This window comes from Bombina bombina, chromosome 3 (assembly GCF_027579735.1).
Source record: "Bombina bombina isolate aBomBom1 chromosome 3, aBomBom1.pri, whole genome shotgun sequence".
NCBI lineage: Eukaryota > Metazoa > Chordata > Amphibia > Anura > Bombinatoridae > Bombina > Bombina bombina.
In genome coordinates, this window is record NC_069501.1 from 319277551 (window position 1) to 319302136 (window position 24586).

The 24586-nt window shown below is 39.8% G+C and overlaps 1 protein-coding gene across 1 annotated transcript in view; it reads left to right on the plus strand.

The window, feature by feature from the left end:
• The window catches only part of IL1RAPL1 (interleukin 1 receptor accessory protein like 1), a 1236367-nt gene that overhangs the window by 1092752 nt on the left and 119029 nt on the right, over positions 1–24586 (plus strand). Inside the window, exons 6-7 of the mRNA XM_053705272.1 lie at positions 10318–10450; positions 22749–22894. Of these exons, the coding sequence (XP_053561247.1) occupies positions 10318–10450; positions 22749–22894 (279 nt within the window). The remainder of the gene's footprint in view (positions 1–10317; positions 10451–22748; positions 22895–24586) is intronic.

The window sequence follows — 24586 nt, forward strand, 5'->3', positions numbered from 1 at the left end:
TTACAGGTAATTTTGTATTTTTTTTAGCTAGGTAGTTATTAAATAGTTAATAACTATTTAATAAGTATTCTAACTAGCTAAAATAAATACAAAGTTACCTGTAAAATAAAAATAAATCCTAAGATAGCTACAATATAATTATTATTTATATTGTAGCTATATTAGGGTTTATTTTAAAGGTAAGTATTTAGTTTTAAATAGGAATAATTTATTTAAGTATAGTGTAGTGTTAGGTGTAATTGTAACTTAGGTTAGTTTTTATTTTACAGGTAAATTTCTCTTTATTTTAGCTAGGTAGCTATTAAATAGTTAATAACTATTTAATAGCTATTGTACCTAGATAAAATAAATTGAAATTTGCCTGTAAAATAAAAATAAATCCTAAGATAGCTACAATATAATTATTATTTATATTGTAGCTATATTAGGGTTTATTTTAAAGGTAAGTATTTAGTTTTAAATAGGATTAACTTAGTTAATAAGAGAAATATTATTTAGATTTATTTAATTAATATTTAAGTTAGGGGGGTGTTAGGGTTAGTGTTAGACTTAGGTTTAGTGGTTAATAAATTTATTACAGTGGAGGCGGTGTAGTGGGGGGCAGGATAGGGGTTAATAAATTTATTATAGGTGGCGACGGTGTAGGGGGGGCAGGATAGGGGTTAATAGGTATAATGTAGGTGGCAGCGGTGTCCGGGAGCGGCGCTTTAGGGGTTAATACATTTATCAGAGTTGCGGCAGGGTCTAGGAGCGGCGGTTTAGGGGTTAATAACTTTATTTAGTTGCGGGGGGCTCCGGGGGCGCCGGTATAGGGGGTAGAACAGTGTAGTTAGTGTGAGTGCTTAGTGACAGGCTAGCAATAAAGCTGGGAAAAAGCCAAAGAGCAGCGAGATCGAATGAGTGATAACTCTCACAGTCCACTGCTCATCGCCCCGCGGCTTTTTGACAGCTTTATTTGATAACTTAGGCAAAATTTTTCAGGTCCGCGGCGGCGATGTGAGGCGAGCTTAGGCAGGCGTATTGGCCCGGCGAAGGCAGGAAAGTTGACACGTTGATAACTACCCCCCATCCTCTCAAACCAAGTATAGGTGGGGTGTGTGTGTTGACAATGTAGAATTCAAGCACAGTTTTAGTGTCTTTGTATTTACATTTTAACTGACAGGTCCCTTTAACATCAAGCAGCTCACCACCATAGCCTGTAAGAAGGCGTGCTGTGGATTTCAGTGTTACAGTGCTGAAGAGATTTTTAAATCTGTTTGTAGGAATTATATTTACCTGAGCACCAGTATCTAATTTAAATTTTACTTTATATGCTTGTGCACCTAACTCAATTTCTGCGAAAGCCTGTTCACATTCTTTGTCTTTGTGCTCTTTGTTAACTGCATCTATAAACAGTTCATCCAACTCTTCAATATTTGTGTTTTGAACTGTATGAACAGTTTTACGTGTATCTGGCGGCCTTGACTTACATGCCTCTGCAAAGTCGTTAAATTTATTGCATATTTTGCACTGACGTCCTTTTGCAGGGCACGTGTCTTCCTGGCTGTGTTTAAGAGCACAACAACTGCATAGCCTGTCTTTAGTGATGCTTTGTCACTTCCTTTCACAGTTGTCCAATGCTTTTGCTGGGCTGATGCTGTTTTTTTACACTGCATGAGCTGACTGGCTCTGGGTTGCCATTGCACGTGAGTTTATTGTCTTAAGCTGCTCTTGTGCAATTTTGTGTGACCGTGCCATATCAATAGCTTTTTCAAGTGTCAGATCAGCACCCTGATTAAGTAATTACTCTCTGACTTTTGGAGAATAAGTGGCAAAAACAATGCGTTCTTGTACCATCTCATCACTGTTAACATATCCACAGTCTTTTACAAGCTATTTAAGTTCTGTTACAAAATGTTCGAATGCCTCATGTTCCCCCTTCATTTTTTCATGAAACTTGTATCTTGCAAAGATTGGATTAGCTTTGGGCAAAACATATTCCTCAAATTTGTCATAGTAAGACTTCAACTTTTTAGACTCCTCAAATGTTAATGTCCAAGTATTAGAAACATCTCTCCCTTTTTCACCTACCCAGAGAAGCAAGTAGCTGCACAAGGTTTCCTCAGGCTTGCCACAGAGAGGGCCAGAGAATATGAGCTGTACATGCTGGCGAAATCTCCTCTATGCATCTGGTAAATTTTTTGAGTCCCAATCCATCTGTGGCATAGACACACCTGATAAATCCATCTTGCAGAAAGAATCCAGCTTCTGACACCATGTATTGTTCTTGTGTAGTCATTCAAATTAGTGTCTTACCAAGGAATAACTCAGAGAAAAGAGAGCTGCATCTAGTCACTAACTGTTTATTATCCTAACTGAACTTGTTACCATATATGGTAGAAACACCAACAGCCAATCAACATTCTGTATGCAAATTGATAAACACATCACATAACATTTTAACATTACAGTTACCACCCAAGAAGCAGTCTCTTTTTGCTCAACATGTACCTTTCACAGAGAATAACTATCCTGAAGCATCATTCGAAACCCACATGATTCGCTTATTCTCCCCTCTCTCTGTACGTGTTGCAGTCATATACCGACCCCCTGGCTCTGCAACTCAATTTCTAGATCACTTGGCTGCCTGGCTAGCCTATTTCCTTTCCTCAGACACCCCTGCCCTCATTCTTGGCGACTTCAACATCCCCCTTAACAATCCCACTGCCTCATCTGCTAAACAACTTCTGCAACTCACTTCATCTTTCGGTCTGTCACAATGGACTGATTCTCCCACTCACAAAGATGGTCACTCCCTTGACCTGATCTTTAGCTATCGATGCACTCTCTCAAACTTCTCAAACTCCCCTTTTCCTCTTTCTGACCACCATCTCCTTACCTGCAACATATCATCCCTTCCTACAACTCTCCCACCTTCTACTCCTCACACCAAACTTCACAGAAGCATTAGGTCTTTAGATCAGCAACAACTTGCTAATTCCCTTTAACCACTCCTCTCATCCTTCTCCACCTTTTCCTGCCCTGAACAATCTATCTGCCACTATAATTCCACCCTTATATCCGTCCTTGACAATCTAGCCCCTCTTACCACTGCTAGGAAATCACACACTCATCCCCAGCCCTGGCATACTCCTCTGACACGGTACCTACGCAGATGTTCTTGTACTGCTGAATGGCATTGGAGAAAATCAGGGAGTTCAGCTGATTTTCTTCATTACAAATTCATCTTGAACTCCTACTACTCTGCCCTTAATCTCCACAAGCAACACTACTTCTCTACTTTTATCTCTAATCTTTTTTCAAACCCAAAATGTCTGTTCGCCACTTTCAATACTCTCCTCCGCCCTCCCCCACTTCCTAATACAACTTCTCTGTCAGCTCAAGACTTTGCCAGTCACTTCACTAACAAAATTGACTCCATCAGACATGAAATCAGCTCTCAACACAATTCCATTCTCTCCCCCCCTCAAATACTCTCACTCAGCCACAACCCTCATAACCTGAAACTTAGTTCATTCTCCCCTGTTACTGAAGACGAAGTTTCAGCACTTATACTGCGCTCTCACCTCACTACCTGTCCCCTTGACCCTATCCCCTCACAGCTGCTCCCCTCTCTCTCTGCTACCCTTACCCCTATGCTAACACACATTTTCAACCTCTCCCTCAGCACTGGTACATTTCCCTAATCGATGAAACATGCACTGGTCACACCTATCCTCAAAAAACCTTCCCTTGATCCTACTTCCCCATCCAACTACCGCCCAATTTCCCTCCTCCCTCTTGCTTCAAAGCTTCTCGAAAAACTAGTATATGCATGCCTTTCCCATTTCCTTACGTTAAACTCCCTTCTTGACCCGCTGCAATCTGGATTTCGTCCCTATCACTCCACAGAGACAGCTATTGTTAAGGTCTCCAACAACCTACTTACAGCTAAATCAAAAGGCCACTTCTCTCTGCTTATCCTCCTTGATCTGTCCGCAGCCTTTGACACTGTCGACCACCCTCTTTTGCTCCAAACCCTCCAATCCTTCGGCATCTGTGACACAGCCCTTTTGTGGCTCTCTTCCTACCTGTCAAACCATACCTACAGTGTAGCCTTCTCTGGGGCCTCCTCTGCCCCGTCACCACTTTCTGTCGGAGTACCGCAAGGCTGTCCCCTTCTCTTCTCAATCTATACATCATCACTAGGTTCCCTAATTAAGTCCCACGGTTTCCAATATCATTTGTATGCCGATGACACCCAAATCTACTTCTTTGCACCAGAACTATCTCCTTCCTTGCTAACCCGTGTCACTAACTGTCTTTCTCACATCTCTTCCTGGATGTCCTCTCACTACCTCAAGCTAAATCTCTCCAAAACTGAGCTCCTCATTTTCCCCCCTTCTTCCAAAATCTCCAGCCCCATTATCTCTATAACTGTAGACAACTCCATCATTACCCCTACCCCGCATGCCCGATGTCTCGGGGTCACATTTGACTCAGATCTTTCCTTCACTCCTCACATTCAGTCCTTGGCTACAGCCTGCCGCTTCCACCTTAAAAACATCTCTAAAATTAGACACTTCCTTACACAAGACACAACTGAGATTTTAATCCACTCTCTCATTCTTTCCCGCCTTGATTACTGCAACTCTGTCCTCTCTGGTCTCCCCACCTGCTGCCTAGCTCCTTTACAATCCATAATGAATGCCTCTGCCAGACTCGTCTTCCTTACACGTCGCTCTTCATCTGCTGCACCTCTCTGCCAATCCCTTCACTGGCTTCCTCTTGTCTCTAGGATCAAACACAAAACTCTCACTCTGACATACAAAGCCCTCAACTGCACTGCTCCCCCCTACATCTCAGACCTTGTCTCCAGATACTCTCCCTCCCATCCCCTTCGCTCTACTCATGACCTCCTACTCTCCACCTCTCTTGTCACCTCATCACACTCCCGTTTACAGGACTTCTCCAGACTGGCTCCCATCTTGTGGAACTCTCTGCCTCACTCCACAAGACTCTCTTCTAGTTTTAAAAGCTTCAAGTGCTCCCTAAAGACTCTACTGTTCAGGGACGCATACAACCTACGCTAACCTTTCCTAATACCAGTTCCTCTCCTCCACTGCAATCCCCTGAACCCTCTTAGCATGTAAGCCTAAAAGTCCAGCTGTTTGCAGATCACCTTCTTAAGAGCTGACTACAACAGTGCAACTCTTGGCAGGGCCCTCTACCCTGTAATTGTTTTGTTGTACTCCCCCTTTGTTTATAGCGCTGCGGAATCTGTTGGCGCTCTACAAATAACCGATAATAATAATAATAATAATCCTGAAGCATATCAGTCTGATCCTGACTTAAAAGTACAGTCCAGCCCCGAAATACCAAGCAATCCCTCTCTGAACGAGAGAAACAGCGAAACCCCAGACGTACGTTTTGGCCTATTGTGGGCCTCATCAGTGAGGTGCAACCATATCCCTCTAGGCACACTGAGCAATGGGTCCACGTCTGGCTTCCCGCATCACACTTAGGGAGACTTCCCTAAGTGTCATAATTTGCATAAATAAAAAGACAGAAGCGCTCCACTTGTAAACAAGTCCTGAATATTACAATATCAAAGTGTTTCATGTTCATTTAACCTTTGTTCATGCAATATATATATTAACATACATACATATTGATAATTCCATATGCTTTTTATAGATTTAGAATATGGCTGATAACAATTTTGTTTAATGATATTTTAATTATGTTTCAATTATGTTGAATCAATTGATTAGGACAAAGTGTCATTTTCAGTGTCATTTCCTAGCTGTGTACTTTTAACCAAATGAGATATTCAAGGATGAAAATATTAAGACATTACATGATTAGAACTCTGAATAAAACAACAGACTACTGTTACTAGAGAATGACAAATAAGGAACAGCACTACATTTACACTTCATACTAACATGTATGACTAATGGTGCAAATGTAATTTGGAATACCCACATAAAATGACATTCACTCTTGCATAAAGCATTCAAAATGTTCTTATTATAACCAGCAGCTACTATAGTTACTGATACTCTATTCAATGTCTTTTTTGAAGCCATATAATGTCCCCTAGTGGTAAACAAGTGCAATCAAATAACATACAGGCACTACTCAGATTCAAATGATGACAAATCTCGTGTATGTAAAGTAAGAAATGTATTCATGATAATTGGAGATAATTCATTAAAGCATTTCATAATCATACCAAGGGCAAAACATTAGGCTAAAATTATATTTAAGGATAAATTAAACCATATTTAAGCAGTTTGTGCATCTAACATTCTTGTATCTGACAACAGTTTAAAGGGATACTAAACCCATATATTTTTATTTAATTATTCAGATAGAGCATGCAATTTTAAGCAACTTTCTTATTTACTCCTATTGTCAATTTTTCTTCGTTCTCTTGCTATCTTTATTTAAAATACATTAATGTAAAGCTTAGAAGCCGGCCCATTTTAGGTGCAGCACCCTGGATAGTGCTTGCTTATTGGTGGCTACATTTACAGGTGCTGAACCAAAAATGGACTGGCTCCTAAGCTTACATACGAAGAAAAAATGATAATAGGAGTAAATTAGAAAGTTACTTAAAATTGCATGCTCTCTCTGAATCATGAAAGAAAAAAATTGGGTTTAGTGTCCCTTTAAAGTGTCTGTTCATACAGTGATCTGATCTGAGGTCTGATGCACACATATATAAGTGGCTGATTGCCTAAAAAACAGGGAAAAGCAGGGAACATCATTGAGGTTTGATGTGGGTATATATCTGACAGAAGGGTTGCAGTGGGTCTTATCTATGGCTTGATGTTGGCATGTGGCTGAGGTGACCTGTTGAGAAAAGGATGTGACCTGAGCTCTCATATATGTCTTAAAGCTAACAATCTGTTGTCCAGCATTCTGATTTAGGAAAAATCAAAACAAAACTTAATTGTCCAATAAATGACCCATAACTCACCACATGAAATACCTAATGGTTTGCAATGTTTAGAGAATCTATTTTCCTAATATATTTAGATTTAGTATTTTTTACTCTGCATGTTTGAACACTTGGTAAGGCCTATAGTATTGAATGCTTATTGCATGTATACAAAAATATGCTTTGTATGCATGATTGGATAGACTTGTGAGAGAGATGAAATGGGACAAAGTGCTTTCTGGTCATTTTCTTCTTATTGTAAAAACTGACAAAAATAAATCTGTGAAACGTGGAACAAAGCAGCATTAGTGTGGAAAAAAATAAGCATTGCCTTGGAAACCATAGAGTTTGGTGGGTGGTGTTTGAAGGGAAATACGTTTATAACATTGTTTAATAAATACAAATTTTATATGAATATCTACCAAAACCAAATCTCCAGATGTATCACAAAAATGTAAGGAAGGTTAACTGCAATAGATAAATGTGATATGGTATAGGAATTAATTGGCATCAGTTCTGTTATAGAATCAAGAGAAATGCTTTTAATTTCTGCAATCAAGATATTTCACATACACAGGACTTTTCTGTAATTTATATTTATTACCTGGTTGACATAATATTTCTTGCCAGTAACCTGACTCTTTAAAGCTATAATTAAAATTTCCAGTTACAAAAAGTAATAATTGTTTATAGCAAGAAATTAATCATCTGTAACTACACTGAGATCAGAGGTAGTTTCAGAAAAGAACTTAAATGCAGTAATTGAGGGGGTTTGGCCTGAATGGTAAATCAGTGTTGTTGGTTATAGTTTATATCACTTGAACTAAGACATTAATGACCCTCTTAACAGCTTATAAGAATATAAACACACTGTGGTCGCATAAATTACATCATAACTGGCATGCTTTACATATACTGTATATATATATATATAGAATCAGAAAATATGAGTAGCTGGTGTTCATCAATCATTTTATTTTTCACAAGAGATAGTGTGTCAACTGTATTTGATAAAGTGGGTAATATTAATCTTTTGGGGACTAGAGAGGGCCCTACTTATTTGCAAGGCTTATTGGCTTTTTAAACCTAATCAAAATCACACTTTATTGGTGAGTTTTTGTAATGCACTTGGCTGATTATCAAATCACGCTTTTCACAGACTGTACTAAAAGCAGACTTTTCTGTATATCATTCTGAGTCATATGTTTTTCAGGATGATAAAAAAACAAACAAAAAAAACAATAACTTCTTCCCACACTGCTGGTCAGTTACCACATAAACACTGATAGGCTTCTATAGACTCAAGAGAATTATGGACTGCTATTAAAATTATTATTTTTATATTAAAACTTAAAAAATGAATTCACTCAGTAGAAATATCCAGATTCTCCTTACACTATATAAAGACATAGAACATGTCAATTTATCAAACTTGAAAAAGGACTTTCAACATGTGTATTAATAAAACTGCAGATGTTTACAACTTTATAAAAGTATAAATAGGTAAAAACCAGGTATAAACTATGTTTATATTTAAAAAAATATATATATTGGGGTCTATCTATCAAACTCCGAAAGGAGCTTGACGGCCCGTGTTTCTAGCGAGTCTTCAGACTCGCCAGAAACACAAGTTATGGAGCAGCGGTCACAAAGACTCGCCGGAATTCAACCCGATCGAGTACGATTGGGTTGATTGACAGCCCATGCTGGCGGTCCATTGGCCGCGAGTTTGCAGGGGGCGGCGTTGCACCAGCAGCTCTTGTGAGCTGCTGGTGCAATGCTGAATACGGAGAGCGTATTGCTCTCCGCATTCATCGATGTCTTGCGGACCTGATCTGTCGGATCAGGTCCGTGAGACATTTGATAAATAGACACCATAGTCTGTAAAGTTCAAACATCTTTCTGCCTATAAGTAGGACTCTTACAGAGAGATAGAAAATCTCTTTAATAAGTAATGAACATTAATTGAGCATATTCTGAATGTGCATTTTAAGCCATAGTGGTAACTAAATCCATATAGCAAAATATTACATATTTTACTGTTAACAAAAGCAATATGGATTACTTGAAGAAACTCAGAGAAAAAAATGTCAGTCAGTCAAGCCGTTGTCCCTTACTGAGGTCTATCTCTTGGTCATTACCCAATTATTTGTGACAGATCTGTAAACACGAGCAATTCAGACACAAACCATTGAGAATTAAGTGTGAAAAATACTGATGCCAAAACTATAATCAGCCATAGAAACAGGTCACCAGAAACTGTGCTTCCTTTACTTTCTATAAGAAGCGGAAACTGCATCACAATCTTCTCACATTATTTTGTGACCTTTCACTAAGGTTAATATGCTCACACAAACAGTACCTATATTACATATATGAGAAATGTTTTAATTCTCCATGCACTCCACAGTAATAAAAAACTGAATACACCCTAACTGTAATAAAAACTAACAACTGCAAGTAACCAAACTAGCTTCCTGTTACAATTTACGTTCTACTTCTCCAGAGCAACCTTAACCTTCACTTGACCTTGATTATAGCAAAATAGTTACCCTTAATCATGACCTTTTCACACAGTAATCAACCTTAAACTCTTTAAAACCTTCCCTCTCCCCTCTTAATATTTAAAAAAGTATTTACAATATTTAAAGTATACATAAATATAATATAGGAATAGTGATGACAATTAGTTCTTTTCTTTTAAAATCAATAATATATATATTAATTTACAAAAGCTTTTATGTTGTGCACAAAAAGTTCCTGTGACATAAAAGCTGCATTCTAAAGGCTTAAGGGGGTTACACCCGCCTGTACTGTGATGCTGTGTCACTGTTTCTAAAATATATTTAGGTCTCCCTTCCCTTAAATAACATTGCTTTGGTGTCCTCTTGATGTTTAAATGTTGGGATTCTGTGATGTTTAGTATAGAGCATGAATATCATCTTTGGATAGAACGGCCAATTTTTAAGTTGCGTATACATTAATATCATATAGATTAAATAAATCTTTTAAGAGGTTCTGCTTATTTCCAGGACATTGTTACTTTTCTTTAGAAATATGCATGGGTGTTAAGCTTTTATTGTAATCATACGGAAATAAAAAGTAACATATCCTTTTTATGTCCCTATTTTTGTCAACAAGACATCAATCTCACAGTAGAGATATATAACCACAAGATGAATTTAGATTAAGCCATTTTTTAACCTGAACAAAAATTGGCAATGGTCATTAGAAATAACAACATTTCATAATATGTCTTTTTTAAAGTAAACAAATTATGTTTAAATCTGTCTTTGAATAAATCATGAAAGCCTAGATCTTATTTCTCTGTGTTATAATCTGTATTGTTTTTAATATATAAAATATGTATTTTTATTTTTACATTACAGGTAATTCTGCAAATATAACCTGTAGAGCTTTCTTTGGATATAGTGGAGATGTCAGTCCTTTAATTTATTGGATGAAAGGCGAAAAATTTATAGAAGATTTGGATGAAAAACGTGTTCGTGAGAGTGATATTAGGTAAATTGAAAATAAAGATTTAGAGATCATAATAGTTGACTAACATTTTTGAGACACCTATATAATTATTTAAGATTTCCATGCAAACAGCTCTGTACAAATGTTAACTATTTTGTGTTCTGATATTTGTGTGCCCTAATTAATGTATATAATTTGGACATCACAAATATTATGTGCTTTTCATCAAATAATTAAATCAAGGACTTAAAGGGACATAAAACCCCAACATTGTATTTCATGATTCAGATAGAGAATACAATTTTAAACAACTTTCCAATTTACTTCTATTATTTAATTTTCTTCTTTCTCTTGTTATCCTTTGCTGAAAAGTTTTTCAAGGCAAGCTCAGAAGCAGCAAATAACCTAGGTTCTAGCTGATGATTGGTGGCTGAATATATATACAAATTGTCATCGGCTCACCCATGTATTCAGTTAGAAACCAGTAGTGCATTGCTGTTACTTCAGCAAATGATACCAAGAGATTGAAACAAATTACATAATAGAAGTAAATTAGAAAGTTGTTTAAAATTGTATTCTCTGATGACCAGATGCTCTGGAGTTCCGGAGGAGGAGCCTGTGCATAGGTTGTGCAGTGCAGGCTTCTATCCCCTGCAGCTAACCCATTGGCGGTTTTTCGCGCCGGGAACCTCAGTGACTGAGGGAATGACTGCAGCCGGCTTGGTCTTTGCCTTGAGGGACTCCCGTAGCGCATAATACCAACTGCGCTCAAAATAACTTTTTTTTTTACCTGGAGTAACACATAGGACATATTGTGTTTAAGCTCTCCTAAGGTCTAAAAGAACACCCATGGCGGTCCTCCCCTCCCACCAATGTTGCGTGAGGGGGTAGATAGCCTGAATTGTTAGTAACAACTTGCTGGCAAGTAACCCAATCTGACCCACAATCACCCCACTATGCTTCCTGTCTCAGATTTATTTGGTGCTTCAAAGCAACCAGGCAATTAAATTTTCTACTGCCTTGGCAGTATCTGAAAGTCCTACCTTTTTTGCCATCCTCCGCACCCAGAGGTGCTGCGTGTGGGGGGTTGATAGCCAGGTACGCACGCCAAAGCTAGTGGCAATAGCAACGCTGTCCGTGCTCTCATTTTCTCCCCCCACCGGTGCTGCGAGAGGGAGTTAGCTGACAATATCACTGAGCCTGAAGGCTTGAGAGTGGCAGTCGCCGGCAGGCATACCTGGATATCGACAGGGCAGGCGGCACAGCTTCATCGTATAGCACAACACACTCGGATCCTACGTGGTCTTCTATTCCTTGGAAGCTGTGCTGGATCGATGGTGCCTGAAGTGTAAAGGCACAACCACAGCAGAGGGACCTTGCACTTAGTCGAGCCGAACAGAGTGAAGTTAAGGACCTGTCTTGATGAACCTCAACGCTGGAGGGGTGAGTGTGAGGTAGTTGGTGGACTGGCTCTGCCTATAATACCCTCCATAAACAGTCTTACTTTTATTGTTATAAAGGGGTATACTGTGGTTGTGGATCTTATCACTCTGCAGAAGAGCTTAATCTGAAAGAGCTGACTGTATTTGACCATACTAGGGCCGAACATAATCCCCACTTAATAGGACATTTTGACGGTCCTGTTTTTTTCTTTTTTTGTTCTCTGTCCCTGCAAATGAGCCAGAACAATTTAAACAAACTCAAGCTTTTCCTGTAATTTATATCAAAATCTCTGGCATGCTGCCCTATTTGAGCTTCACTGACTCAACCTTACTTATGCATGCACGCAGGATAATCCTAATGTTTTTTATTTTCTTTAATTTGCTGAACAGCTGATTGCTTTATTATTATTAATGTTTTTTATTTTCTTTATTTTTTTATGAACAGCTGTTTGCTTTACTTATAAAGTATTCTTGAGGTCCCTGGCTGAACAACATACATGTTATAAGCCAGAAAAGAGTGAGTCATATTACTATAAGCAACAATATAGCCACAACAGTCTGTTTAACCTAATTTAGTTGTTTGAAGTATATTTATTTGTTGACTGTAGACTTAGGCGCTACAAATAAATAATTGGGCTAAACAATATAAGGACTCAAGGAAAGAGGTATTTACTATTAGGTGGGTCTTGTAAGCAAGTGGCTGTCCTGGCTCAGAGAGAGTCAATAGCTTTTAAGGCCCCCTTAAGATAAAATTGTAACTTGTGTGGATTCCCAATTGCTATTTGTTATTATTTGGTGACTAATATTGTAGTTAGCATCAGTTACACACAGGAACTTGTTCCTGTGATACTAATATATCTCTTAGATGTGAGGCACCATCAGTCATTTGGCAAATATATAATTCTAGGAATATTTCTGCAAGTCTCCTGGGAAATCAGGAGTAATTTTCAAAACATGGGTTATTGCCAGTATATGACAGATATCTACCAGAGGAACTCTCTGGAGGGACCTACTTACATTTTGCTACTAAACTTAAAATCTTAAGCTTTAATTCTACACTCAATAATATAATAATAATAACTAGTATTTATATAGCACCTTTCTCCCAGTGGGACTCAAATTGCTTTTTCAGCGCTCGCTGTCCGAATTAACCAAATCGGCAGCTGAATAGTAATAGTTGTTATTATTACCCAATTTAATGGTACTCATTTTATCGACCTCAGAAGGATGAAGGGCTGAGTCGGCCCTGCCAGGAATTGAACCTGTGACTTTGGATCTTTTAAACAGGCTTTTTTTTGCAGTCAGGGCATTTACCAACTGAGCTACCTGACCTGTACGTGATGATGGCTACACTAGACTAGGGATAAGGTGTGGTTTAGTCTGCTATATTTTGCACGTCTTAGCTAGAGGCTACTCCTTCCCAAGGTTGATTCTGGCAAATATAAATTGTATGTGGTAGCCTAGAGCTGACAAGCTCTACGAACTCTACTTAACAATTGTACTTGCTGAGCTCTTGTTCCAGGATCCTACGACCATTCAAATCCTGTGTGTATCAAATGACATATTTTGGTCTAATCTCTTCATGGTATCACGTAATCACTTTTCCTTCACTGTGTGATATATAAACGACCCCTTCCCATTTTTTTCTTTTTTCTCCCCTTCTTATGTTCACATCCTGTGCTTTTTCTTTAACTTCACTTTTTTTGTTCTAATTGAACTTGGAGCCTCCTGCTCTGTCACAGTTTTTATAATTGCACTGTTCCTATGGATAAGTACATTACTTCACTATCCTTCACTCCTAAAATTAATCTAGGCATGGAAACTAAACAAAGGGATCGCAGGAACAAGAACGCCACAGAGATCCTGGTAGAAGCACACCCTGAACCTATCTCAACAAACACTCAAAATCTTATGACTACTCAGGAATCACAATCCCTAGTCTCTAGTATATTAGAAGCTAGGTCTCCCAAATTTTATTTCTTAAAAAATGAAATTATGCAGGATATCTTATCGTTAACAGCAGAGGTTAGGCAATTTTCTAAGCGGCTTCAGGAAGCAGAACAAAGAATCTCATATTTAGAAGATGTGACAAATTCTTATATTCCAAAGATTGAGGGTAACCAGAGAGAGATATCTAAACTTCAGGCTAAATTAGATGACCTTGAAAACAGGTCAAGAAGGAATAATCTTAGAATCATTGGATGTCCAGAATCCAACCAGCAATAAGACCTCATGAAATTCATGACCCACACATTGCCTCAGCTGTTAAATATCCCTCCATCCCAGGCAACTTTGGTCATTGAAAGAGTCCACAGATTGGGGAGACTTATGGATAGCGCTGGAAATCTTGCTAAGCCTAGACCGATTATTGCAAAGTTCCTGAACTTTCAGGACAAAATGTTATTTTTACAATATTATCGCAAAAAACAAGCTGTCCTTTATAATGACACTAAAACCTTGCTTTTTCAATACTTTTCTATTGATACTTCCTCAAGAAGGAGGGAACGCTCCCCAATCTGCGGCAAAATGATAAAAGCTGGGTGGCAGGCCGCGGTCATTTATCCTGCTAGACTTAAAGTGACACTTGATGGACAAACCTTCTTCTTCGACTCTGTGGTAGAGGCAGAGAGAAAACTAGCTGAACATGGGGTCAAATGATATTAAGCTAGGACTAAGGCATGATATGGTCTCAATTACACTTATGTCACTAGAATTTAAGGAGGAAAAGGAATTTTGTATTTTTTTCTCACCCTTCCCCCTCTCTCCCTCCCCCCCTCTGTGCCCATTTTTCTCATGCCTTCCCCCCAGGCCCGATTAAAGGGATATGAATAAAGATATTAGATTTACTTCATGGAATGTAGGGGGCATTGCCTCTCCTATAAAACGAAAAACAATTTTGACACATCTCCAGAAGCTTAACACATCCGTCACCTTTTTACAAGAAACACACCTAAATACAGAGGAATCCATTAAATTAAAATCTTCCTGGGTGGCAGTTATTTTATTCACTCCATCATTAAATAGAAAAAAAAGAGTTGCAATTGTTCTAGGGGAAAAAATTACCTATGTTAAACTACTCACATTAGCTGACCCAGACAGTAGATATTTAATTTTAAAATTGAAAATTGCAAATTCAATATTCACCATTTGTAACCTTTATGCACCTAATACAATTGATCTAAACTTTTGGTACTCTCTCCAGGCTAAAATTTTACAGGTGGCAGAGGGGCATGTGATCCTAGCGGACGACTTTAATATGTCTCCTCGATACCCCCTGGATAGGCTTAGGCGAGGCGCACTTCAAAAGAAAACAAAAAAGATAACATGGAAACTAAACTGTTTAATTCTATCTCTCAAAATCTAGCAGTTAGAGATATTTGGAGAGTACAGAATCCGGACACTAGGAATTATACCTGTTATTCCAAAGTTTTTAAAGCATTTTCAAGGATTGATATTATGTTGACAAGTGATAGTCTTCATAAAATTGGTGCTAGAGCCTCAATATCTGAAATTTGTATCTCAGACCATGCCCCTATAATGCTAGACATTCCAGGCGATAACGCCTGCACACGAGTGCTGCATTTTTTTTATCCAAAATAACAAAAATCTAAAATTCAGAAATTGGCTAAAAATAAAACTGGATGAATATTTTCAACTCAACATTGGATCAGTTTCAAGCTTCTCGACTGTATGGGAGACTGTGAAAGCAGTGTTAAGAGGAGAAATCATTGCTTATATGGCCAAAGTTAAGCGGGATTCTAGACTAAAAGAAAGAGAGGTAATAGCTGCTGTAACTAACGCTTATAATACATACTTAAGCTCTCCTTCGGATGATACTTGGAGAAGATATATCAGGGCAAAGAGAGAACGGGATACTTTTTAAACCTCCCACACATCAGACACAGAATTAAAATACCAAGCAAGATTATATAAATATGGCAATAAATCGGGCAAACTACTATCTAAGCTAGTGAAAAGCTGCAGACAATCCTTGATAATTGAATCCATACAGGATATAGAGAAACTACTCACTTCACCCAAACAAATTTTATAAAAATCTGGCCTCGACACTTACCCCTCACTTAACTAAACTTTTTAATTGCTACTATATTGAGAATTCTCAAATCTCTGTTAACTTTGCAGCATCTCAGACAATTCTCATACTTAAGGCGGGGAAAGATCCTTGTAAAAGAGAATCTTATAGGCCTATTGCCCTTTTAAATACCGACTACAAGCTATTTACCTCCATTCTGGCTAAGAGACTTCAAGAAGGGCTACCGGAGATTATTCATAGAGATCAGGCTGGGTTTCTTCTTAATCGCAGCTCAACTCCCAAAATTAGACAATTACTTTCACTCATTGATTATTTTAAAAATGTTGATAGCAGCTTGTTGAAAGATTATCCTGATGCCGCAGTCCTAGCGATTGACGCTGAAAAAGTGCTTGACTGCGTGCACCATGACCATTTGCTGGATACATTATACCAGTTTGGGTTTAGTAATAACTTCCCCAAACTAATTAAAAATATATGCACTCAGTCTTCCACTAGCTTATCTATTAATGGGATAGAGTCAAATATAATCAGACTGGAAAAAGGTACCCGGCAAGGTTGTCTGCTTTCGCCGTTACTGTTTGATCTTGCAATTAAACCCCTAGCCATCAAAATCAGGCAACAGATTGAAGGCATAAAAATTCAGAAAAAAGAGGTGAAGCTGGCTTTATATGCGGATGACTTACTGATCTACATGTCCAACACCTCCTTAAATATCCCAAAGCTCATGAACATAGTTGAATTATTCAGCCAATTCTCAGGCAATAAAGTGAATAAGCTGAAGTCTGAACTACTCTGGCTAAGAAAAACAAAAAAATCTCTGGTAGATAATCCTTTCAAGACAGTCTCTAACTCATTCAGATATCTCTGGATTAATGTGTCGGATGACCCCCAAGACTGGTACGCCTTGAATATTCCTCCAATTCTTCTACAAATTACCACTTATATGAGGAACTAGCAGAATCTCCCTATTTCGATATCAGGTCACATTGCTCTTTTCAAAATGGTGCTCCTGCCCAAAATTCTTTACATATTACAGAATATCCCCATTTTGCTAAAATCTTACCACGTTAAGAAATTTAACATTGCACTCCGACGCTTTATCTGGCAGGCAAAAAAACCTAGAATATCCCTTCATAAATTGTCTCTCCCTAAACAATTTGCTGGCTTTGCCCTTCCTGATTTCCACCTTAATAATCTAGTCTTCCTCTGTCATATTGCAGTTGACTGGATCACGGAGTCGGATCATTTTACAGACAACGGATTAGAATTTAATATGATTTACCCATTCTCCCCTGTATCTCTGATCCACGTTCCCTTTAATTCAATCCCCAAACAGGTGAAATCATATAAAATACTCTACACGATAATCCAGGCCTGGAGTAAGATTGGAGTACGAGTTGAATTAAATACTAATATTCCCAGATTCCAAACTTTCCTCGGCAACCCAGAATTCAAGAGGGTACACAGTCCCTGTTACTGCAGAACTGGCATAGGAAAGGTCTTTACTTGGTTTCACAGCTCATCAATTTAGCGGCAGAAAATATTAAATCCTTTGAAGAGCTGAAACAAGAATTTGACCTAAATAATCACAATTTTTTTGCATATCTGCAAGCCAGACACTATGTTCTGCAGTTAGTCAGTAAATTTTCCTGGAAATGGTCATGGATTAAAATTGATAATTGGCCAGTTTTGGCCAAAGCAGGTCATTTTTCTATCTCCACATGGTATTTATATCTGGCCTCACATATGGGAGGATCCAACCTAGAAAATTTAGCCCAAAAATGGACAAATCTCATCTCCAACAACATTGATCAGGATCTACATGTTTTGCGCTCCCTATCTTTGCTTTTCCGAGCTACAATAGCTGAGACCTGGAGAGAGTCCCTCATAAAATTAATATATCAAACTTACTACACTCCAGATAAAGGTTATAGATGGCATAATAATAACTTTAACAAGTGTCCAAAGTGTAACTTACCAGCTGCAAATTTAACACATATGATCTGGGCTTGACCCGAGATACAGCAGTTTTGGAGTAAAATAGAATTTTGGCTACTCAAGGTGTTTAAATTAACTCCCCTTAGACTTACTTTGAAAGACATAATTTTTTTGGTAGGCAAGAACTTACCCTTAAATGAATCTAAGATAGTAAACTCAGTTATTCTTGCTGCCAGAAATCTAATTTTCAAGAAATTAAAGAGCAAATTCCCACAGACAGTTATGGAAGCTAAAAATTACCTTAAAAAGCAATATTTAGTTAAGCAATTAGCCACAGATTTAAACTCGGATCGAGAAATAGTCTCCTTTTTCAAAAAAATGGTCTAAATGTATTAAAATATTTCCACCCAGAGAAATTGACCACTTGATATTCACATTCAGAAACACTGAATTAGTTCTGTTAGGTATTTGGTAGAATGGATGGGAGGATGGAGGGATATAGAGGAGGAGGTCACCCCCTTTTTTTTTTCTCCTCCCCGTTTATCCTCTGGGGGAGGTGGTTTTGATGGGGCTCCTCATGGGCGAGGAACCACAAGGCATTTCATCTGCAGCCAATTTTTTAGTTTATTATGGGGCCAATTTATCAGTTTTTAGGCTAATTGTACTGTAGCTTTAACTTTAAGTATCTTTTCAAGAATGTTGAGGGGCAACAATCTCTAACTTTTTTTTAGTTTTTTAGGCAAGCTGCTGTTTTTTGTTACTATGTTATAATTATAAAACCTCCAACAATGTACCAAGAAAAGTTCAAGAGAAGAAAGTTTAGGTTTATCATCTAATTGATAAATTTGCAATGTTGATGTATTTTTTCCGTTGTATTTGTACACTTATTGGGCACTGACATTGTATTGTTTTATTTTTCCTACTTAACTTTTATTGCTTTTATTAATTAATATAAAAAAAAAGAATTGTATTCTCTATCTGAACCATGAAATAATTTTTTTTGGATTTCATGTCCCTTTAATTTATGTAATCACTTTCTGCACACACACATGCTTCTTTATATCATCTCTATCTGTAAACCAAAGCCTATAGAGAACAAGTGAAAATTAACATTGTATTACTTTCTCTCTCCTAACCCCCACTGTAAGTGTAATTTCCACTGCTTACTATGTTTACATAGACTTTGCAAATATTTTTGTATAAAAACTTTCTCTATTGGTAGAGATGTCACCGTCAAAATTTCCTATTTCAAATAACAAAAGAAAGACAAATTAGTGATTTGCAAACTATTTAATACACTCCAGCAGGGATCATTGGGAACAAATTAAAGAGGAGAATAATTTAGGGTATGCTCTCCATTTAAAAAAATATGAAATTTATAAGTGGCTATAATTATGCAAACCATAAAAACTAAACATAATGTACGAAAGATCTTTTTTTTCATATATTTTTGAATTGCACGTTTTCTTTGTTTTTCTTTGATAATTAGCAATTGAACTGCTGCTATACATATTTTGGTGCTTTATTAATAACTAGTCCTAAAGCCCGTTCACACGGACCATTTTTTGCAGTACAGCGGTCCCACCCCTTGCGCTCTCTCCCTCCCCCTCTCTTTTGCTCTCTCTCTCCCCCTCTCTTTTGAGCTCTCCCCCCTCTCTTTTGAGCTCTCTCTCTCTCCCCCCTCTCTTTTGCGCTCTCTCTCTCCCCCCTCTCTTTCGTGCTCTCTCTCTCCCCCCTCTCTTTTGTGCTCTCTCTCCCCCCTCTCTTTTGTGCTCTCTCTCCCCCTCTCTTTTGTGCTCTCTCCCCCTCTCTTTTGTGCTCTCTCCCCCTCTCTTTTGTGCTCTCTCTCCCCCTCTCTTTTGCGCTCTCTCCCCCATATCTTTTGCGCTCTCTCCCCCTCTCTCTCCCCCCTCTCTTTTGCGCTCTCTCTCCCCTCTTTTGCGCTCTCTTTCCCCCCTCTCTTTTGCACTCTCTCTCCCCCTCTCTTTTGCGCTCTCTCTCTCTCTCCCCCCTCTTTTGCTCTCTCTCTCCCCCTCTCTTTTGCTCTCTCTCTCCCCCCTCTTTTGCTCTCTCTCTCTCTCTCCCCCCTCTCTTTTGCGCTCTCTCTCCCCCCTCTCTTTTGCGCTCTCTCTCTCCCCCCTCTTTTGTGCTCTCTCTCCCCCTCTCTTTTGCTCTCTCTCTCCCCCCTCTCTTTTGCTCTCTCTCTCTCCCCCCTCTCTTTTGCGCGATCTCTCTCCCCCTCTCTTTTGCTCTCTCTCTCCCTCTCTCTTTTGCGCTCTCCCTCTCTCCCTCTCTTTTGCGCTCTCTCCCCCCATCTCTTTAGCGCTCTCCCCCCCTCTCTTTTGCGCTCTCTCTCCCCCTCCCTTTTGCTCTTTCTCTCTCCCCAATCTCTTTTGCGTTCTCTCTCCCCCTCTCTTTTGAGCTCTCTCTCTCCCCCATCTCTTTTGCGCTCTCTCTCCCCCTCTCTTTTGAGCTCTCTCTCTCCCCCCCCCCTCTTTTGTGCTCTCTCTCCCCCTCTCTTTTGCTCTCTCTCTCCCCCCTCTCTTTTGCTCTCTCTCTCTCTCCCCCCTCTCTTTTGCGCAATCTCGCTCCCCCTCTCTTTTGCTCTCTCTCTCCCTCTCTCTTTTGCTCTCTCCCTCTCTCCCTCTCTTTTGCGCTCTCTCCCCCCCCTCTCTTTAGCGCTCTCCCCCCCTCTCTTTTGTGCTCTCTCTCCCCCTCCCTTTTGCTCTTTCTCTCTCCCCAATCTCTTTTGCGTTCTCTCTCCCCCTCTCTTTTGAGCTCTCTCTCTCCCCCATCTCTTTTGCGCTCTCTCTCCCCCTCTCTTTTGAGCTCTCTCTCTCCCCCATCTCTTTTGCACTCTCTCTCCCCCTCTCTTTTGAGCTCTCTCTCCCCTATCTCTTTTGAGCTCTCTCTCCCCCTCTCTTTTGAGCTCTCTCTCTCCCCCCTCTCCTCTCTCTCCCCCCTTCTCTTATGTGCTCTCTCTCTCCCCCTCTTTTGCTCTCTCTCTCTCTCTCTCTCTCTCTCTCTCCCCTCTCTCTTTTGCTCTCTCCCCCCTCTCTTTTGTGCTCTCTCTCCCCCCTCTTTTGCTCTCTCTCCCCCATCTTTTTTGCGCTCTCTCTCCCCCCTCTCTTTTGTGTTCTCCCCCTCTCTTTTGTGCTCTCTCTCCCCCTCTCTTTTGCTCTCTCTCTCTCCCCCTTCTCTTTTGCGCTCTCTCTCCCCCTCTTTTTTGAGCTCTCTCTCCCCCCTCTCCTCTCTCTCTCCCCTCCTCTCTCTCTCTCTCTCTCTCTCCCCCCTTCTCTTGTGTGCTCTCTCTCTCTCCCCCTCTTTTGCTCTCTCTCTCTCCCCCCTCTCTTTTGCTCTCTCTCTCTCCCCCCTCTCTTTTGTGCTATCTCTCTCTCTCCCCCTCTTTTGCTCTCTCTCTATCCCCCATCTCTTTTGCGCTCTCTCCCCCCCCCCCTCTCTTTTGCTCTCTCTCTCCCTCTCTTTTGCGCTCTTTCCCCCCTCTCTTCGCGCTCTTTCCCCCCTCTCTTTTGCTCTCTCTCTCTCCCCCATCTCTTTTGCTCTCTCTCTCCCACTCTCTTTTGAGCTCTCTCTCTCCCCCATCTCTTTTGCGTTCTCTCTCCCACTCTCTTTTGAGCTCTTTCTCTCCCCCCTCTCTCTCCCTCCCCTCACTCTCTCCACCCCCCTATCTCTCCACCCCCTCTTCTCTCTCCACCCCCTCCTCTCTTTCCACCCCCTCCTCTCTCTCCACCCCCTCCTCTCTCTCCACCCCCTCCTCTCTCTCCACCCTTTCCTCTCTCTTCAGCCCCCTCCTCTCTCTCTCCCCCTCCTCTCTCTCCCCCCCTCCTCTCTCTCTCCCCCCTCCTATCTCTCTCCCCCCCTCTCTCTCTCTCCCCCTCTCTCTCTCTCCCCCCTCCTCTCTCCCCCTCTCCTCTCTCTCTCCCCTCCTCTCTCTATCTCCCCTTCTCTCTCTCTCTCCCCTCCGCTCTCTCTCCCCCTCTCTCTCTCCCCTCTCTCTCTCTCTCCTCTCTCTCTCTGTCCTCTCTCTCCCCCTCTTTTGCTCTCTCTCTCCCCCCTCTCTTTTGTGCTCTCTCTCCCCCTCTCTTTTGCGCTCTCTCCCCCTCTCTTTTGCGCTCTCTCCCCCCTCTCTTTTGCTCTCTCTCTCCCCTCTCTTTTGTGCTCTCTCCCCCCTCTTTTGCTCTCTCTCTCCCCCCTCTCTTTTGCACTCTCTCCCCCTCTCTTTTGCTCTCTCTCTCTCTCCCCCATGTCTTTTGCACTCTCTCTCCCCCTCTCTTTTGAGCTCTCTCTCTCTCCCCCCTCTCCTCCCCTCTCCTCTCTCTCCCCCTCTCCTCTCTCTCCCCTCCCTCTTCCTCTTCTTTCTCTCCCCTCTCTCTCCCCCCTCTCCTATCTCTCCCCCCTCTTCTCTCTCTCCCCCCTCCTCTCTCTCTCCTCCTCTCCTCTCTCTCTCCCCCTCTCCTCTCTCTCTCCCCCCCTCTCTATCCCCTCTCCTCTCTGTCTCTCTCCCATCTCTGTCTCGCGACCATGCACGGCCACTCCACATTCACGCATGGCCATGCCCCATCCACCGCCATTCATGCCCGGTCACGCCCAATTCACCTTGGCCATGCCCCCGCTCACGCCCGGCCATGCCCACTTCTACAGCAGATCAGCCAGGGAGTAGGACTCAAAGGCCAGGTGTGTTTGTCCTTGTGCTATCTCTACTGCGCATGACAGCTTCGGACAAACACACTTTGCCTTTTATATAATAGGATGTAAGCTTTTTTCTTGGAAGTTGTCTTTCATTTGTAAGTACTTATATATTGTTATTTACAATGCATATATAATGTTGAAATCCAGTATGCCATATAATATAAAGTAACATATTGTACATTTTCTATTTTTTTAGAGTTATTAAGAAACACCTGGGAGAGCAGGAGGTATCCATTTCATTATTATTTGACTCAGTTGAAGATGCAGACTTAGGAAACTATTCCTGTTATGTTGAGAATGGGAATGGACGTAGGCATGCCAGTGTTTTCCTGCATAAAAGAGGTACATTATGATGATAAATGAGATGATATTAAATGATTTACAGTTTACAAATATTTTTTAAAAAATACCATACCTATTTTTTTCTGCAATAAAGTACACTGTGCAATTAATCCTACATCTTGACATTCAACACTATAAAACAGTGTCTATAATCTAGTCCATTATTTCCCAAATGTGGTCCTCACGTACCCCCCAACAGGCCTGTTTTAAATTATAGCTGAACTAGTTCAGAGGTGAAATAATCAGCTGATGAGTGAGAGCAGGTTAGTAACCATGGTGTTACTGATTAGCTGATTACTTCACCTCTGAACTAGTTCAGCTATAATGTAAACCAGGCATGTTGGGGTATGTGGGGACCATGTTTGGGAAGCACCATTCTAGTCCATAGGTAACCCAAAGTAAATGTAAAAGAGTTAGTGTGGGTAGGGTGCAAATTATTCAACTATTCTGAGAATAGATATCAAGAAATCCTACCTGATTATGGTTTCACAAAGACTGGAGTTGAGCAACAGTACCATAAAGCTATAACTAACCTGTCCACACTTCATTCTACTCCCATGCTTTAGAACTACCTATACACTAGTCATATAATTACTGTCTCTGTCCATAGCTGACTTAACTAATCATAGTTAAACATTTATACCAACCACCACTGTTACTACTATATAAGATATATAGTGAATGATTACTAATGTTAATACCTTAACATTTATCTTTGTAATCTCTATTGCTGTTTTAACAATTGTTAACCATTTGATAACATATACCTACTCTATTTATCTTTCCTTTTTTTTTTTAAACTTTATTTAGAAGCCATTTTGTGCTATGTGTATGTTGCATTTGAGGGGCCCTTAGGTATGAGGATCAATGAGTTAGTGCCCTTGAAATTGGAGTTGTGGGTTTGAATGTTTCCTTGAGTGGATCATAGCAGAATTAGTTTTTTTTTGAAGAGGCAATTTACTATAGTGAAACCCTGAGTAGAAGCAGCACCCATGGATTCTGTAAAATTGGTGCTATGATAATGGCAAAATGTTCTTATTCATTTTAGTGCCAAATTGGGTACATTGTTCTTTTATATATAAAAAATAAGTTTTTAGATGTTTTACTATTTAAAAAGAAAGATTTTTCTAGCTCATAGGATGCCTCCTATCAATGCTACTTACAGCCTTTGATGGTTTTCACTCCTTTTTCGATCATAGATTTGCTTTTGAAGTAACTAGGATAACTGCTAAAGGCAATGTCCTATCTTTGTTCACACTTGGCCAATGTAAGAACAACTCTGCCTAAAGTTAAATATGTATTGCTGAAAGAACACACAGGACCATCACAGGGCACTTAATAGGCCCCTTATCTTCAATGTAATGTAACACTTGTTAAACTATACATGGATATGACTTAAACAAGATAAAACCTTATTACAACTTACAGAATTAGAAATGGTGCTACAGTTGAACACGAAATAGCACACAACTGATACATTTTAAAGAAAAACCAGAGTAAATTTAGAAAAGAAATATTAACATTACAAACTGCTTTATTTCACCATTTCTACTAAGAGAAATATGCACCATAGGAACAAGCTTTGCATTTGTATTGTTTTCCTTTTCTTGAGTAATAACTGTTCTTGTGAAAAGTGACCTTAGCTTGCCTTATTACTTCAGAAACTAATGATTTTAATGAACATTCTATGTT